The 18444-nt window shown below is 47.1% G+C and overlaps 1 protein-coding gene across 1 annotated transcript; it reads left to right on the top strand.

Annotated features, from left to right (window-relative positions):
* Positions 1 to 447: 447 nt before the first annotated feature.
* LOC104281866 (group 10 secretory phospholipase A2-like) lies at positions 448 to 14057 on the top strand. Its single transcript, XM_009879917.1, has 4 exons — positions 448 to 490; positions 3666 to 3831; positions 9525 to 9631; positions 13824 to 14057. Exons 1-4 carry the CDS (start codon positions 448 to 450, stop codon positions 13985 to 13987), a joined length of 480 nt encoding a protein of 159 aa, XP_009878219.1. The 3' UTR covers positions 13988 to 14057.
* Positions 14058 to 18444: the final 4387 nt, after the last annotated feature.

Here is an 18444-nt window from a genome sequence, read left to right as displayed (position 1 = left end):
GTGCAGGCTTCCCTTTTCCGCAAGCTACTCAGAGGTTAACCAGGGTCTGTAAGCAAACAGCTTAAAGAAGGAGCCCGGCTTAGTGCCTGGGTGTCTGGGGCTGTCCCGGGGACCGCCAGCCCTACAGCCCTTCCAGCAGCCCCTCCCTCCCTCCCAAAGGCGATGGGAGGCAAACAGAGCCAGCTCTTCGCCCTCTGCCCACATAGCGCGGAGTCCCACTGCAGGGACGGAGTGGGGACCTGGGCTGGGGCTCAGCGGCATCGCTGAGAAGAGGGTGTTTCACTTCAGACGGGCGCAGAGCCATGTGTATATAAACCCTGGAGCAGCGGCCCGGGGAGGATTGCTAAGCACACCCACACCTCGGCTCACTTGGCAGCCTGGCCAAGTGCCACCGGCTGGCCCGGCGGCCGAAACCCCGGCGTACAGGAGGACGTGAGCGATCTGCCCATGGGATCCCGCCTGCTGCTGATGCTGATGCTGCTTCAGGCAGGTGAGTACCACCTCTCGGTCCCTCTCCTTCCCCATGCCTCCCAGCCCCAGGTCCCGGGACAGCCTCTCCCTAGGCTGTCAGCTTTCTGTGCTGCGCAGCAGGGACCTTCTTGTGGTTTGGCCAAGTGAGAAGAAAAGAAAAAAAAAGTGCTGCTCGACTCTTTTCAGCTGTGTAGCGAGGGCTGTGTGAGGCAGCCGCCTGCCCACTTCACTTCCCTGGCAGGTGACAGAGCTGGGGCAGTGTAAACACGGGTCATTTTCTTTTTTGGGTAGTTTTCTGCTACAAAGTTGTTGCCTTCTGTGTTTCTTCATAGAAGTACCCTCTTTTTATACTAGTGACCGCCAAGTAAGCAGTTTTCAATTCATCTCAATTTAAAGTAATTTTTTAAAAACCTGTTTAAAAAATGGCCATAAATGCCTGCTAACATAAAGCCCCTACACACAGAGGCAACACAACACTAAACTGGCAGGTCTGAGGTTATACCTGCACCACAGCTTGAAAATAAACCTGAAAATGTTGCTTTTATCTACAGCAGAGGCTGCCCATTTAAGCAGGAAATAAACGTGTATGTTCACCTCCCCACAGGAACGTCCGCTGATAAGGTGCCCCATTAGTAGTATAGCTAACGATTGGACTAGCTCCTAATGGGAGATAAGGCTCAACGCAGGCTGCTGTGGAGCCTCGGACTTTTTCAAGGCTTTCCCAGCTGCATTGGCTTGGCTGCCCAGCATAGAAAAAGCAATTTAGGTTCTTGGTCAAGTTATTAGCCATGCACATGAATATTGAAGTGTACTTGCTGGGGCTGACCTCTCAGCTGCAGCGACCCGCCGTCAGCTCAAAACCCAGCCATCTTTCAAAGAATGAAACAGGAACATCAGAGGCCACCTGGATGCCTGTGTTATGTCAAGCTCTCGCAGAGTGCACAGCCCGAAGCACCATCTTTTGGACACAGTTCCCTTTTGGGCTTTCTCTCCGCTTTCATAACCAGCCCTGCACTGTAATTACAGCTCCTTGATCCTCAGAGATAGCCCCAAAAGAAGAATGGCCTTTCTTCTTCTGAGTGAGGTGCAGTTACCTTACACAAGCCTTGGCTGTTTTCAGCCAGCAGCCTACAGACAAAGCCTAGTGGTCCTGGCTTAAGAGGTCAGCAAAAGCAAAAAAAAAAAAAAAAAGCAAGCTGCTCGTCAGGAGGCCTGAATGTCTACAAAGAAGTTTTTGTCTCCATTGGAACTTTTTCAGGGTCTGCAAACTGCAACAGGTTGAAAAAGCATGGTTTTTAACCCCAAGTCCAGAGCAGCTCACTGCTTGTGATTTCCCCTGGGGTGCCTGAGAGCTGAGACGGCTTCTAACCCCGGAGCCCGAGCTGTTTAGGCAAGGGAAATAGGTTGTCTCTTTAGTCTCGAATAACACAGCCTAATGCGTTTTTAGCACGAAACCTGAACACTCAAGCAGTGTTTAGGTGAGCAGCGCAGTTACTTTTTCAGGAATGTCCATTTAATCCCCAAGGAATGCCCTGGGAAGCATAAGGAGGCTGTGTGAAACCCCCACTCCATGCCAGGACGGCCCAAGGTGCCGATTGCTGGTGTAAAAACTGTGGAGGGAAGAGAGAGGGAGCAAAGCCCTGCCTTGTCCTTCACAGGGAAAGACCCTTGTTGTCCTTGCAGGGGCTTTGGATCAGGCGGGGAGGGTGAGCCAGCCCAGGAGATGCGGGGAGAGGCCCTAGGATGGGGATTAGAGGCGAGGTTTTAAAAGGAAAGCAACGGTTTTAATAATAGTATTGAGTCCTCGCGTGGTTTAGGGGATTAATTAGTCCGTGTTTGCACAGCACTTTGAAGAGGTCAAGTGTGCTGCCACAGCCGGGGGCAGGTGGCAAAGCAACTTTGGTGGCGGGTTCCCCGCTCCCAGGCGTCACCGCCCTCTCCATCCGAGCCTGTCGCAAAGCCCCCCTGTGCAGGCAGGCTTTTCTTTTTGGAGCTGTTGTGTACAGGTGGGATGAATGGATGGGTTGGGCAGTCGGTCCGAGGGGTTTGATGCTACTGGTGAGTAGCTTTCCCACCCTCCATAGAGCAGCGCAAAGCGCACTTGGTCCTTCACGGTAAACCCAGGCAGTAAGTACTCCCATCTGTTGCTATCGTTAACATGATAAGCATCAATGTTTTCAGCTGAGCAGAACAGTGGTTTGAGTATTAGGGGCAGGGTACTGTTGGTTTCTGTAGCGGTTATTGCAAGGCAGAGCCTGTGGTTTCTAAAGAAGTTGCAAATTGACATGTGAAATCATGGCACTCTTTGAAAGGCTTGTGACTCAAAAAACTCCAGACAGGTTTGGGTGGCCATCCACACACTTCAGCTGACACAGAGCTTCCTTTTTTATTTTTCCGAATTAATGCAGCCAATCTGATGTTGTGACTTAAATGGAACGTAATAACGGAGGTGGATGTAAATGTTGCCAGCGCTTCCAAATGCTCAAAAGAAAGCCGATATACATACATGTCGGCTAGGCTGACGTAGGCACTCTATCCTTGACAAAGTATGCCTTAAGGGCTCAGTGACTTGTAGCTATCCCTGTACGCAAATTAATAGTACTGTCAGCTCTTTGCCATCTGGAGAATGGGTTAAAATATGCTGAATAGTAGGGGAAACTTGGGTAATATAGAAACCTCACTTTTTTCCATAGAGCCCAGGTTAGGTCAGGTTGTGTGCTTGTCCTCTGCTGCTTCCCATCACATTTGCGACTGTAGCATAGCTCATAAGCTTTCCCAGGTTTGGGAGCTCTGGGGCGCAGTGGAGCCCAGTTGGCTCTGCGTGGTGCTGGCACAGGTCCTGCAAAGCTTAACCGGTTGGGCTCCACCATCTGCAAAACCGGGCCACTGCTCCCGGGTGCAATATAGCTGCAATCACACACAAATAGACCAGAGCTAGGAAGTCCTGCTTGAGCTGAGCTCCCTCTGCAGGGATACCCTGCTTGGGTAGGGTGCTGTATCTGCCTCCTGCGTATCCCAGCCCTCTGGGAAGGCCCCTGCAGAGTCCCCTTTGCAGGGTGAATGTCATGGTTAACCAGATTGTCAAGGCTGCGCCCAACCAATAATAATAAAATAATCCACCTTTAAGGACTTTAAGAAAACCAGCATCAGATGTGTTTAATTCTTGTGTGTGAAGTCATGTTCTGTCTTTGCAGTTTGGAAAGGTGCTTTGGGAAAATCCCATTCGCTGCACACCCGAGGAATCATAGAACTGGCAGGAGCTATATCGTGCGGCACGGGACGGTCTCCCTTGGCATATATTGGCTATGGATGCTACTGTGGACTGGGAGGACAAGGCTGGCCTAAAGATAAAACTGACTGGTAAGAAGAACCTCAACTATGAGTCCAGAAGCAGTGCAGATATCCCCAGCCTTCCCTGTTCATACTCCTGTGACTCCGTGGACTGGTTACTGCCTTATGGAGGGGGAACTTAGTATATATGAACAGCACTGGGGAATTGTGAGTGAGGACCCACGTATTCCTTGGGGTTTGAATGAGGGTTTAACCACCTTCTGGGTGAGAGCAGAGCTCTTGGGACCTTGTACTATGTGGGGTGGAGGGCAAAGGAGGAACCACGATATGATTTCCTGAAATAGCTGCATGTCTGTTCATAGAGAGCAAGCTCTGCCTGAAAAAAAAACCAAACAGGAGGGACCAAAGTATTAGGAGGGTTATTTCACCCACGTCCTGAAAACGGTAGCGATGGGAATATTACTGTTTGACGTCTGAAAGAAATCCAAATCATTGCAAGGAGTAATCAAACATGTTGCCTTCATTGCCTGTTAGTTCACCCTGAATCAAGGAAGAACAACAGGGTAGAGCATGGTGTTATTTCCCCTCTTCCTTGTTAGCAGGGAAGATGCAGCGCTTGTTATTCCCGAGGCTAAAAGCAATGAGTCTAGGAGGTGTTGCAATCAAAGGTTTCTTTCCTGTACTTTGCAATTAGCATACATGTAAATCTTGATCAGGGTAGACTCTTGTGTGCTCTGAGCCCGTTACTTGCAACCTTGTCTGGTTTTAAACCTCAAAGGCAGAGCACCCAGGTCTGTCTATTTATCTACAGCCAACAGTGCAGGTGTTACTGATAAGCAAGCGCTGCTTTTAGCAGGGGTGAAGGCAGCGTGCAGCTCACAGGGAAGGAACCCAACCTTCCCAGAATATCCAGCCATTGGAGACATTTCGCATTGCTACAAAACCAAACTTTTGCTGAATTGGCAGGACAGAAAAAGGAAAAAAAAGGAAGAAAAGGTGCCAAGATTAAAGACCAACTCCTCCGGGGGCATAAAAGAGCAAGTGTCCCTTAAAACTAGTGGAGATGTCTCCAGTGAGAAGTTTCACTCCCAAAGCTCTCCCTTCACATCCCTGGTTTGTACCTATGAAACATTTAATCTATGAAACAGTCAATATGGGACTTAAAAATAATGAGTAACTCCCTACAAAGTGTCATGGCTTTCAGGTGTAGAGACTACTTTTAGTTTTCAGTAATATCTCTTGACCTGCTTATTACCACCTACAGCAGTGTCTATAAACGTGTTTATTATTTTTGATAGCCCCTTACCAACTTTCATAATCAAGCCTTTAACATAAAACACAGCTTCATTAATTTGGAGTGCTTTTACCAAAGGGTTGAGTGGAGTCACCTAAAAGCTGTTTTCCATAGACATTGGGTGACCCCCAAGTTTAGGTGACTGGGAGCTGTGAGTGGTCAGCACTCCTGAAAAACAAGACAGAGAGAGTAAAATATGGCTATGTGTCTATCAGCCAGTGTTTCTGCTGCCGTGTGATTTCCATGGGATGTGGATTCTATCCTAGCGGCAGCAAAGGAGGACTCCACAACTGAAAATGCCTCAAAATACCAGATATTTTGTAAAAAAGAAGGTTGATCCTTTAAGTGCATTCAGTATTATTCCTTAGCTGCAATGCTTGGCTGAAAAAACAAACAAACAAACAAACAAAAAACCCAGCAAGGTTTGCATTTAGGTTCTTAGCAAGGAAAAATTGGCAATGCCCCAGTAGATTTAGCCCTAAAAATTTATATTTTATTTTTGCTAGAGTAATCTTCCTATATGCATTACTGAGAATTACTGCAAAAAATCAGTGTGGTTGAGTACCCTATGCCTGTCAAAGTGACCACATTATTTTCCATAGTTGCCATTCTAAAAAAAGAAAGAAGCGGAGTGGCAAAACTACTGTCCGTGAGTGACAAACACTGTTTGAAATTACTCACCCCCTTGACACTTCTAGCTTTATTACTGAGACCCTTACAAAAGGAGTAATTTTCTTGTGAGTAATTCAGTCAATCTGTCTAGACAAGGGTAGAGTGCTTCTAAGCACCTCTCTTTATGGGAAAAGAGAAAAAGCCATCGAGTGGGTAATCCTTTTATAAGTTTTATTCCACACACTGACTTTGATGTGGCATTGTCAGTAATTACCTTTTCCCTTTTGTTCCCTTCTCACAGTCCCATGACTTCAAGACATAATGGCATCTCTTCTGCATAAAGTCAATAGATTTGTTTCTCTGTCCCCTTTCTGGTCCCTGGGATTGCTGCAGCACCCAGTTTGTCAAACAGGACCTGAAGGTGCTCAGCATCTCCCTGAAAACACCGCATGCTGTGAAAGGCAGGGTGGCATATATGGCTCACCTGAGTCCTGGCAAACTCATAGGGAAGAGTAAGATTTCCCCTCAGTTGCTGAGTTAAAGCAAAACAAAAGGACACACAGCGGTGGTTGTGGCGTTAACGTGACACACACAACATGACAAATTCTTACCTTAATGGCATTTACTCAACGGCAGGGGTCTGGCCAGCTGATCCCTGTGGGCCAGCCGGAGCTGTGTGTAGCCATTAGGGCTGTCTAGCAGCCCAGACGTGATGAATGGGTTGCTTACTAACTAGATGACACGGTTGTATTTGTTTTCCATACCTGTTGACCAGTTCTCTGCCATCGTGTTGGCTGACTGTTTGCTTTGGTCTAACCAAGCGTTAGCAGGTTATTAAAAGCTTAATGCCACGCTCTGACCCAGGTGTAGGAAAGGGCATTTCCAGGCAGGAGGGGACCATCTGAAGGCGGCGAAGGACAACAATAGGTTTCCTCCGTCTTCATTCCCTGGCAGTTCTTTCAGCCCATCTGAAAGAGATGTTTGTAAAACATGAGTCAAAGTCTTCTCGCTTTGTGTTGGTGTAAACTACCTGTCACCCTGCTGCAGTTATGGGTATCATCAGGAGCAACTGGAAGCAGAATTGTGCTGCAAATCCTGTCGTCCTGCAGAATTTATACAATCCCGCTGATTTTGCCCAGCCAGCTAAGGAGCAACAAGTTCTCACAGCTAGCCAGCACACCTCTCTAGTGCTCATTTGCTTGTCCTCACCTGATTCACAGACCACCTTTTGCCCCCTCCCCAAGATCTGTTCTCACTTATCCTACCTCTTTTTCTGTTCCTTCCCTCTGGCTCTCCATGAAGAGCAATTTCATTCCCTTGGCATGCAGGCTCCTAACTCCCCCCTTTGCAAATCTGCCTTCGTGTTGTTCCTCTTCCCCATGCTCCTCCGCCATGGACACTGACTTTACCAATTTGACTACTGATTCACTTCCCAGACCTCACAAAGCCTATGATTTCTACAGCTGGCACTCCACCTCAGCTCAGCCTGATTCGTGGCTCTCCACTGTGGCCTCTTGTGCTCTGTGTCCCATATATGGGACTGTGGGCCTGTTCTGCTATCTATGGTGGGCCTATTCTGCTATCTATCATCCACCTGAGGATGGATGAGGCTGTGCTACATCTTCAGGTACATTAGCCAGGGTGCCCTGGGCTACAGCAACTCCTACAGATGACACATGCCCCGGTTGTAGCTCAGTGCCGTAGTTCATCCCTGTCATGTCATATGACACATTGCACAGGGACTCAAACGTTGGAGAAAGCTGAGACTTTCACACTTTCCACAAGGATGAAAATTCTTCTCTCCGTTGGCCTTTCACATCTAACCTCTTCAGGACAAGCCCAGGAGTGAGGTGCTACCGAACCAATAAAGATCTGACCCACAGCCTGTTACTGCTGTGATGTCCAAAAGAACTGGTTCCATGGGATGAATAAGGTCTTCTCAATTACAGCAATTGCTGCAACTCCACACGGGAAAACTTCTAGATGTGTATATCCCATAGGGTTTAGTCCCATTCTGAAATACTTTGAGGAGCTGGCATGGAAGGAGAGACTAGTCTGTTACCACTAACTTACATTTCTAGGTTTCACAATGCAGTGAGTAGTTTGGTTGTAATCATTGCACAGGTTTCATCTTTGCAAGCTGAGAAAGAAAAGGCATTTAGTTTGCAGACTTATCTGTGGGATGAAATTGCTACTTTTAACTACTAAATTGGGATCTCAGTCAGTAGGGAAAGCACACTGGACTAAATTCAGCCTGTGTGTAATCACAGGGGTTATATGAAGGCTGAATTTGATCTGACTGGTCTGACTCTGTTGTCTCTTCAACATGATTCACCTGATCTACTTCCAGTGATTTTATTAGAATTTGCATCAGTGGTGGATCTTCTTCTTTGTACTTAAAAAATTGCCTTTTTCTTTTCCTGGGCTTTGTCACCTCACAGAGTCCACCAGCCCTCTTATCCATAAACCAATTTCCAAAAGGGCAAAATTCTCCTGCAGCAGAGGGTGTTGAAGTTTGTGATGTTTCTGACCTCTTGGGTAAGGTACTGGCAGCTCTTGATGGGTCCCTGGAGAAGCCCCACTTCCTGCACAAGGGACTTTATCCTTCTTGCAGGGTTGTTCCACTTTTCTAGAGGGACATAATGATGGATCCCAGACTTTTGTTGGCTTTTCAGGTACACTGGCCTCAGGTCTTGAAGATAACAATCAAGGTCATTAACTGGATTTGGTAATCTATGGGCAGCCAGCACAGTCATTCTCCCTTTTGGCCAGTTCATCAACCTCTTGAACAGATTCACATCTAGGACTCAAGAGCCTCTCTAAAAGCTGTCAGCTCTTTGTTTACCCCTAATATCAGCCTGCCTCAATGTTTCCCAGTTAGTAAAGAGGTTTCTCTGTAAAGTCCCAGTGATCTTGTAGGGACAGCTTCTGGAAATGCAGGAGATCACTACTCTCTGGCTCCAGCCTCTGACCTTGCATCCTTGTTGAAACAACCTTTGTTATTGGCAGAGGACCTCTCTAAGTGCTGCATCTTTTCTTGGTGTATTTTGAGTCCCTAAACTACCCGAATAAAATTCAAGTGGGGTCAAGTTTTCCATAAATTCTGAAGTAATTAACAGTGGGAATTATCTCACTGACTAGTCTGTAGGACAAATGTCATCAGCTGAGCTAGTCACCCACAGCCCCCTCTATGGTCAATGAAAAGCAATTGCACTTTCAAATGCAATGTTTCTCACCCATGTTAGATCTCTGTAGTATTCTAATACGAACTGTGCCCCAGACGTGCATAAAGGGAGTATAGATCAATGCCTTAGCTCTGGATGTTTACATTTAGGGATCTGAAGGTAACTGATATGAATTCCACCATTGAGACCGATGAGTTTGTAGCCAGCCCTCAGAAACTGGATGGGCCAAGGAGCGCATGGCAGGTCTAGGTGAACTGAAGAGGTGAAGCTGCTTGGTCATGCTAAGGAAAGCAAAAAACATCCTGACTCCAAAATCTGGGATGGGTCTAAGCCTAAGCCAGCGAGCCACAATCATGCACCTCATAGGAACGCTTCATCTCCCTTTCAGTGAGATTACCATGTATTAACCATACCTGCCCCTCTCAGGGCAAAAGCTTGGAGGGAAAAGCGCAGTGGTCATGGGAGCAAATATGGCATTAATGAGCTCCTGAGCCGTGTGAACTTTCACAGAGATGCCAAGACGCTTAGTTCATCAACAGATGATTTACTGACCGTCTGGAGCAAGCATTGGTGTCGTGAGCAGTGTGTGAGTGGAGTATGTGCAAACACCCCTGAGCAAAGCGTGCAGGATGCAGGAGGGCACCCAAACTCTACCTTTTATTCTCTCACAGGTGCTGCCACAGGCACGACTGCTGCTACGACAAGGCAGAGAAGGAAGGCTGCAGCCCCAAAGCACAGCGCTACCAGTGGGAGTGTGAGCAGAATGCCGTGCGGTGCGGTAAGGAAATGCTCCCTCACGTTGGGTTCGTTTCGTGCCCTCCTCTGCAGGCACTAGGCTGACTTAAAGAGCTTTGTGGGCCTCAGAGGTAGGTCTGTGTATGCTGAGCTGGTTTCAAAGCCACTTGAGGCAATGTCCGTTCTCCTCCAAGCTCTCTGCCCATCTCTTGCTCGGATCACTAGGCTTGCCAAGAGTCCCCAGCTGGAGATGGAAGGAAGGCTGGAGCCCCAGCACCACCTGTTCCAGGTAACCTGAGTCATCCCCAAGCTGAAGAGCAGGAGTGGGGGCCATGGAGTCCACAACCCATCTCATTTTAGCAGGGAGGCAGAAGCCCCTCTGGAGGCTCTCCACTCGCTCACGTTAAGCATGCCTGCTCCTCACCAACTGTTTCCCACAGCTGTGCAGTGATCTGCAGGGGTGGTCTTCCCATGGTAGTTTTGGCCCTCCCTTCAGCAAGACTGTTCACTTTTTTACTTACCATTATGTACTGCTAGAGAAGAGCTGTGCTATCATGCATGGCCGAGAGACAGGTTAAATAGGATGCCAGCCTGCATCTCTACATCCTGTGAGGCTCCAGCCTGAAGCCCTAGGGCTCCAGCGGGGATTTTGAAGCTTGCAGAATCAAATGCTCTCAAGTGCCGCAGGCGTACAGTGAGTGTAGGCTGTGCTCAGCTCTACAGCTGGTACCCAGTCAAGAAGGTCTTGAATTGCACAGTCACAGCCCATCAGTGGCTTGCACCAGTTTGTTTTGACATACACCAGATGACGTGAGTCTTAGAATTTGTCACTTCTATTTCTAAGTCTCCAAAAAGTCCCTGATGGTAAAATCCATTGTAGAACACTTTGAAAGTTTGAAAAGAAACATGTGAGACTAAAACTTGTCCCCATACAATCAAAGCTACTTGCTTGAACATTAGAAGACTATTTCTACCTTATCAGAAGACCGTATTCTACTGGTGCAATCCTCAGCCTCTCCAGCAGCTGAAAATCTGCCAGCAGATACGGGATGGGGTGCAGCACATCAACACACAGTTGCTCTTTTCCAAGTGCCAGAACAAACTATTAAATACAAAATACTGGTGAAGGAATGTATTGTTTTAATGTATAACTGCTATCCTGCCCACTTACCCATATTTCCATAGCTGACTGGCATTTTCTGCTAGCTATTTTATATGAAGAAAAATCCTGTTCCTTTTGGCAGTGAAGGAACAATCCTAGTTGTGGATGTGAGACATATCATTGAGCCCACCAGACATGTGCAAAGTATGTCTCATAAGAGTGCACTGGGCTGCATTTGCTCCAGTCTGGCTAACAAGCATTAGCTAAACAAATGCCGTTAATTCCTTAACTGTTGGCCAGGCAAGGCCTGAGAAGCATCCATCAACTGTTCTCCGCAAACCCTCATCAGGCTTTACTTCCCTTGACATCCCCCATGGGAGGAACAATAGAAACATGCTCTGAAGGCAAATTTCCTACCCCAGGCTACAGCACAGCAGGATTTACTGAGGTGTGAAGGTATAATAGAATCATAGTATGATACAATAGTTGGGTTGGAAGGGACCTTTAAAGGTCATCTAGTCCAAGCCCCCTGCAATGAGCAGAGACATCTTCAACTAGGTCAGGTTGCTCAGAGCCCCGTCCAACCTGACCTTGAATGTTTCCAGGGATGGGGCATCTGCCACCTCTCTGGGCAACCTGTGCCAGTGTTTCACCAGCCTCAGCGTAAAAAATTTCTTCCCTGTATCTAGTCTAAATCTACCCTCTTTTAGTTTAAAACCATTACCCCTTGTCCAGTTGCAACAGGCCCTGCTAAAAAGTCTGTCTCCATCTTTCTTATAAGCCCCCTGTAAGTACTGGAAGGCTGCAATAAGGTCTCCCCGGAGCCTTCTCTTCTCCAGGCTGAATAACCCCAACTCTCTCAGCAACTCTCTCAGCATGTCCTCATAGAAGAGGTGCTCCAGCCCTCTGATCACCGTCATGGGCCTCTTCTGGACCCACTCCAACCGGTCCACGTCCTTCTTATTTTGGTGGCCCCAGAGCTGGATGCAGTACTCCAGGTGGGGTCCCATGGGAGTGGAGTAGAGGGGCAGAATCACCTCCCTCAACCTGCTGGCCACACTCCTTTGGATGCAGCCCACGATATGGTTGGCCTGGACTGTGAGCGCACATTGCTGGCTCCTGTTGAGCTTCTCATCCACCAACACCCCCAAGTTGTTCTCCTCAGGGCTGCTCTCAATCCCTTCATCCCCCAGCCTGTATTGATACTGGGAGTTGCCCTGACCCAGGTGCAGGACCCTGCACTTGGCCTTGTTGAACCTCGTGAGGTTCACATGGGCCCACTTCCTGAGCTTGTCCAGGTCCCTCTGGATGGCATCCCATCCCTCAGGCATGCTGACTGCACTACTCAGCTTGGTGTTTGCAAACTTGCTGAGGGTGCACTCAATCCCACTGTCTATGTCATTAATGAAGATATTAAACAGTACTGCTCCCGATATGGACCCCTGAGGGACAACACTTGTCACCGATCTCCATCTGGGCATTGAGCCGTTGACCAGCACCCTCTGGATGTGACCATCCAACCAATTCCTCATCCACTGAACAGTCCACCCATCAAATCCGCACCTATCCAATTTAGAGAGAAGGATGTTGTGGGGTTACCATGTCAAAGGCCTTACAGAAGTCCAGGTAGATGATTGATGCTCAATCCCATTCAAACAAAAGTGATGAAGAATTAAATTTCCAGGCATGCTTGCTGGGCCTAGGGTAATGATGTCCAGAAACATCAGGAGCAGAACTGCTTGCACTGTCCTTTCTATGCAAGAGGAAAGAAAAGCCTGTTGCCTGGTACTGTATCATAAACACAGATATTTTCTGGGAAATTAAATAGAAACTCATTTTAGCTGGGATCTCTCCTCCTTTTGCTACTGTTACTCAGTTTTGTTTGTGGAATGAAAAAAAATTGGCAAAACCTTATTTTTCAGTCCAGGTATGTCATCACATGTAGGCAAATTCCATTCGATAAATATCTGGAATATAGAAAAGGTTGTAAATTGTAAGGGCTGGTCAAAAAAATCATTCTGCTCTAACAGAAACGACTGCCAAACCAGACTCTTGTACTTAAATTAAACAGACAGTGGTTGGCACAGCACAGGAAGAACTCTAGGTGCAGAGAGCAAGGAGAAAATCAGGCAGGACTGGTAGTTGAGAAAGAAATTGAATTAGTGCTGAGTCCTCATCAGTTAGACCCTTGAAACACTTTTTACCAGCAAACATGTGATTCTTCAGACAAGCTTAAGAAATACGGGCTGTTCTTATTTGTCAGGTACAGGGTTGACCCAGCAAAGTCCAGTGATATCTGAGAGGATTCCTCTACTCATTGCAACTGGTTTTGGAGCAAAGCCCATGTGCCCTGGCATGAAGTTACACCATAAATTTTGCCTAGTGCAGGGTTTGGTGGGTGTTAGATAAGTAGCAGCCTCGAATAAACAAGGCAATGTGCTTTTAAGTAACGGTACCCCAACGGCTGCATTATAGTCATCTACAGGTGGGATGGGGTTCATCAACCCAAAATCAGTCATTTGCAATGTAGCTGCCTGAGCTAGTTGCTTTATGTACCTCATGGTCCTTACCTAGTCATGTAGTCATATAATCTCATTATAAATAGTTCCACAGGTATAATTTTGATCAGCTTCCTTAGCTGCTGACTCATAAAGATTGGGTACTTCACCCTGCGGCAGAGTTCCTTGGCTCCTCTGCCATGATCAGAGAGAGATGTAAGAGCAACTTATGGAGCACGACTAAAGGATGCCCGGTGTGTGCTTCTATGCCCCCCAGATATGTCCCTCTGGAGATTCTTCCTTTCAAAGAATCATTTTTTCTTTTGAAATCCATCTGATTTGCAGAGGGAGGAATTGGAAGGGAAACTGACTGAACTGAGGCAATATGAAATATTGTTAGCTTAGGCTACTTTCTGATGCTCTTGGTCACAGGTAAAGTCAGACCTGCTGACAGAGACAGGACAGCGGAGGGTCAGATCCACACACAACAGGGCATGTTGGTCCTTCTCTCTTCCTGCTCCCACAGCCTCTGTTCCCTAAGAATTGCTTTATTAGGGAATTGTTCCTCTTAAAACTGTTTCTTGCCTTCATCCGATATAGAATCTCTCATCCTCTGCTCACATTTTCTTTTGCAGATAACCTGACAGACCGATGTGAAAAAATGGTGTGCCTGTGTGACCAAGAAGCAGCCAAGTGTTGGGGAGCAGCCCCATACAACCCACACTTCATCCTCTGGCCAGACTTTTTATGTGGACAGACTCATCCCACCTGCCATTTCAGATATGGGGGGGCAGAATAGTCTTTTTAGGACCTTTCTTCTAACCCTTTGAATCTGAAGGTGCTGGAATAAAATTTTACCTCTTTTACCAGACCTAAGAATGGTGTGAGAGAATTTTTATCAGACCAGTGTTTATGAGGAGGAGACACAGGGTAAAATATATGCTGAAGTAAGGATAAGATCCTGCACTGACCCCCGCCTTTGCCGAAACAGAGGATTCGGTCTGCAGTGCAGTGAGAACACATTACCTGTCACCAAATGGCTTTTTTGTCCTTTCACATTGCCTGACTTTCAGCTCCCATATGTTTGCACATGATCTGGAAAATATGTAGAGACTTCCGTTGGACTGGTTTGAAAAAAAAAAAATCCATCCCTGTGAAAAGATACACTGGCCTTCGAAGACCCAGGGCGTGCCAGTCTGGGAGTGACCCACTTTATTTTCCTGGACAGGAGGAGGAGAGGGGATATCAAAGAGGGAAGACACCTTATTCCTTATTTGTGCTCGGAGGAGTTCTGCTTCCTACCAAGAGGAAAAGCAGATCCTGGCCCGGGGGAGGGCTCCATCCTTTCTTGTGGAGAGTGTGTGTGCGTTTCTTAGCTTATACAGCCAGCTGTCTTACCCTTCATGTTCCTGCATCACAGCACTGCGGACATGAGGCACATTCATAGGTACGCAGAGTCAGACGGGGCTATTGCTGTTGCGAGGCCAGCAGGGGTTTCTGACTTTTACTAGTCGGCACACCCACACTTTGCAAAAGAACACGTTGCTTACCTGCCACACACACTTCAGAGCTATCCCTGTACAGGTATTAGCATATCCCACAGTCACCGACCACCTGGGAATAAGTTGCTGTCATGTCAGGAAACTGGGGCTGTGGATAACATCAGTCATGCAAGCAAATCTTTCATCTCTCCTTTTTTTTTTTAAGGGTCTTATATTGAAACCCTACATTTCCTTCTGGCAAGAGTATACCAAAATCCCATTCTTTCAGCAAGGGGTAGGTACGTTCAAGTGGGCCTTCTTTGCCTCTTTGTTACAAGCCTGTGGGCTGGAGCAAGACGAGAGCCTCTATACTGAGAGGCACACACAGATGGGAGCCACAGTTGCACCCCCAAAAGCAATGCATTCGATTTCCTCGGGCAGGTGTTAGCAGCTGGGGAGCTGGGGGGCCGGGGTAGGTCAGGCTTCTTCTGTCTCTTCTGAAGCACAACTGACAAATTTCGAGTACCACCTTTAAAATAAGAAGTAAAGGCAGGGAAAGACCCAAGGTACCTCATCAGAGTCTAGATTCAGAGACATGTGGCCAAACTATGTGGGGCTTTGGCAGGTGATCATACAAATTCCTTTACAAAAGGCTGTTTTGCTCCTCGCTGCAGAAGGATGCTGAATATGCCACTGTGGCTGTCAAAGCTGCAGGAGAAAGAAACAGACTAACAAAAATAAAAATGCCAAAGACAACATGTACTGAGGCAAAAGCTTTTATTCCATCTAGAGCTCCACTTTTGGCTTACAAGGCATCAGAAATTGTTCCACCTGTGGGCGTTGCACCTTCCAGCCACTCCTGTAACGCTGCACCTCAAGCTATGCAAGAATCAAAGGAGAGAGAGCGAGTGAGCGACACGGGGTTAGTACAACACAACAAACTCTTTCCAGGCTTTCTGGCAAGCAAAGAAGTTGTGAACCCTGTTTGTGCAGAGGGTTTGCCAAGGGGTGATGCTGTGTGGGCAGCACCAGCCTTGGGATGCGGGTGCGGTTCTCAGCAAGGGCTGGAAGACCCTCCGGCGGTAAGCAGGGGCAGAGCTCCCGGCCGTGTCCCTGTCCCCGCCAGGCTGGCCATCAGGTGGCGGCAGCGCTCCAGTGACTGGCAAGAGCAGCTCTTCCTTTATCCCTTCAGGGAGGGGATTTTTATTTTTTCTTTTCAGCAGGCCGAGCAAGATTTTTGAGTGGGGGGAGAAGAGGTGCAAATCACCCGGCTCGTCACTGAAAGCAAAAAGTCAGCTGAGCTCAGTCTGAAAGGCAGAGCACGTCTTGGGTTGCACAAAACACGAACTAAGCTTGTTTCAAAATCCAGCCTTCAGTGTCAGTCTGCTCTAGTTAGACAAGCTGACAGAACTGGAAAAAACAGGGGAGCTTTCAGGTACATCAGCCTCTTCTCGGGTAATTTCTTTGGCTCATGTGTAATAAAAATGTCTCGTTTTCCCAACCAGATCAGCTGATCTAATAAAAGATATTACTGGGCTTTACAAACCACACCTCAAATATACACTTAGGCCATCATAGGCTTTCTGTACACAAGCATTACAAAAATATGGATGCAAGCATGTACTTGGTTGGAGGAAGAACCATCCTTCAGTATAAACCTAAAAGAACAGGAGACCAAGGACTTCGTTCAAAGGAGATGGAGCATCTCATTGAACAACACTTTGCCGAAAGCAGTAATTAAAGAAGATCCTGTTGTTTTGTTTATAGGTAAGTCATTAGGCCCACAGGTGAAGCTCTACCCAACTATTTGAAAAAGAGATGGAATATAGAGCCAGCCCTGTTAGAGTTTCATCCACACTGCTTATTTCCTGAACCAGATCCCGTGTCTGACCATAAGTAAGTAAATGGTTAAATGCTCCTTAAGTTAAAAAAAAGGTACCTTTGGAAATAGGTGACTGGGTTCATCGTTCTAACAAGGGATCCCAGATTTTGGTTTGTGTTCCTTACCTTGGCGAGAGCCTTGTCTCATGCAGAGGGCGCACCTCCTCAGCTGTGGCGTTAAAACTATGATCAGAACCACTACACCTCCGATACCAGCCGCCACAACCCCAATGATGGTTCCGATGGATTCCTCTATACCAAATAAGCCTAGGGGAGAAGGGGAGGCAGAGAAAGTAACCTAAGATGTTGTCCAGGCAAACATATGCGATGCAGCCAGCATGCAGTGGCTGCAGAGGAAGCCACTTACTGCGATATTGATTATGCCGATGTCTTGTCTGACATGAAATCATGGGCTTCTACATGGGAGGGAGTGTATTGTACGATGAAGTTATTGATTTTTTTCATTGCTAGGTAGGAAGCTGTTATGCTTTCTGGGGATTTAGGGACAGGACAGCCCCATCTTCCTAGCAATCTCCCTCAACAGCTGGATGCTACAGGATGGCAAAAGATGCTGCTGCCCGAATTAATGGGACTCAAGGCTGTATACTTTATTTTGAAATGAAAAAAAAATACTCAAGACAGTTTTGAGAAAGTCATCACTCTCCCTATCTTCCTTCAAAGGAGACTGCACCAGTGGGTGGGCAGAGCTCCACTGAAGTCCTTTCTATGATTTGTTGCTCTTTGAGACTGTTTCATGGCAGAGATTGGGATAATCCCATTTTCTTTGAGGTAAGAGCACATCAGCATTCTGGCTTTTTAATTTGTCAGGACTGAAGGATGATTCAGGAAGTGCCTTTGGGCAGGTGAACACAGCAGGATGGACGGTAACAAGGGTAATGGGATGCAGCATGGAGAGGATCTGCCCTCAGTGTAGAGTCTGTCAGAGCAGGAGTATCTCTTTAGAGAGAGGGAACTGGCTGGGCAATGGCACAAGACCGATCTGATCAGATTTTGAGTGACTGCCTTGTGCTCACAGTAGTCGTTTTGCCACATGGCTCACCCAGGAAGGGTAATAAAAGAATGGCCTTCCAGTTTTATCTAAAATGACAGTATGATCAGGCGTTCATTACATAGTTCTGTGGGGTTCTATTTAAGCTTCACTAGAAAATTTGGGCAGTTTTGCTACCATATTCACACACAGAATTCCAAGTGTCAGGCCACCCATTCACAGGAGTAGCTGCTACTCTGTGCTACCTAGCCAAATGGATGGACGGACAGAGAGCAGCTCACCCGTAAACCAGCTGTAGCTCATCAATAAAAAACCGCTCCCCTCCTCCCTCATACAGGGAGGTATCCTGTAGCTTAAATCCATTTGTGGGGCTGCTCATTTCATCAGGAAAGCAGGGGCAATGACAGTGCTGTAGAACCATTACTTACCTTACTTCAAAATGCATCTCATTTGCTTCCTGTAACGGACAAGTTAACAGAGTCAGCTAATTTCTCCTATTAATTTTAGATAAGTTTTTGAACAGTCTGGATTTGTGGCACCTGACATTTCTTTATAAGTTGTATTTCTCATATTCTCTTGTCCCTTTAACTCAGGCATAGTGCAGAAATGATGTATTTCATCTTCTCAGGAGCACAGTAAGGCGATTAGACTGCCCAGGGTGCAGACATCGCAAGAGTAACCTGCGCTACTGAGACTATGAGATCAAGCCAATGGGAGACCTCACCAGACACATGACCAAGACCTTGCGGGGGGGAATGGTTTTCTCGCCTTGTTAGAGCTACGGTTTAAGCTGAGTAGTTTTATAAAAATCAGGAAGGGAAGAACTGTGCTCAAAAGGGCACAGGCTTAGTGAATCTCAGTGAGCTAGAAGCTTTGGTAATGAAT

Source organism: Charadrius vociferus, unplaced genomic scaffold, assembly GCF_000708025.1.
Source record: "Charadrius vociferus isolate BGI_N301 unplaced genomic scaffold, ASM70802v2 scaffold162, whole genome shotgun sequence".
NCBI lineage: Eukaryota > Metazoa > Chordata > Aves > Charadriiformes > Charadriidae > Charadrius > Charadrius vociferus.
Note: the sequence above shows the minus strand (reverse complement) of the source record. Positions and strands in the feature narration are given on the sequence as shown.

What these genes read in the sequence shown, in the direction of transcription:
- LOC104281866 (XM_009879917.1), top strand. Translation starts at nt 448, where the DNA reads ATGGGATCCCGCCTGCTGCTGATGCTGATGCTGCTTCAGGCAG. An exon ending in CCTAAAGATAAAACTGACTG is followed by an intron (nt 3,832 to 9,524) that starts GTAAGAAGAACC and finishes ATTCTCTCACAG; the next exon opens with GTGCTGCCACAGGCACGACT. An exon ending in GCAGAATGCCGTGCGGTGCG is followed by an intron (nt 9,632 to 13,823) that starts GTAAGGAAATGC and finishes TTTCTTTTGCAG; the next exon opens with ATAACCTGACAGACCGATGT.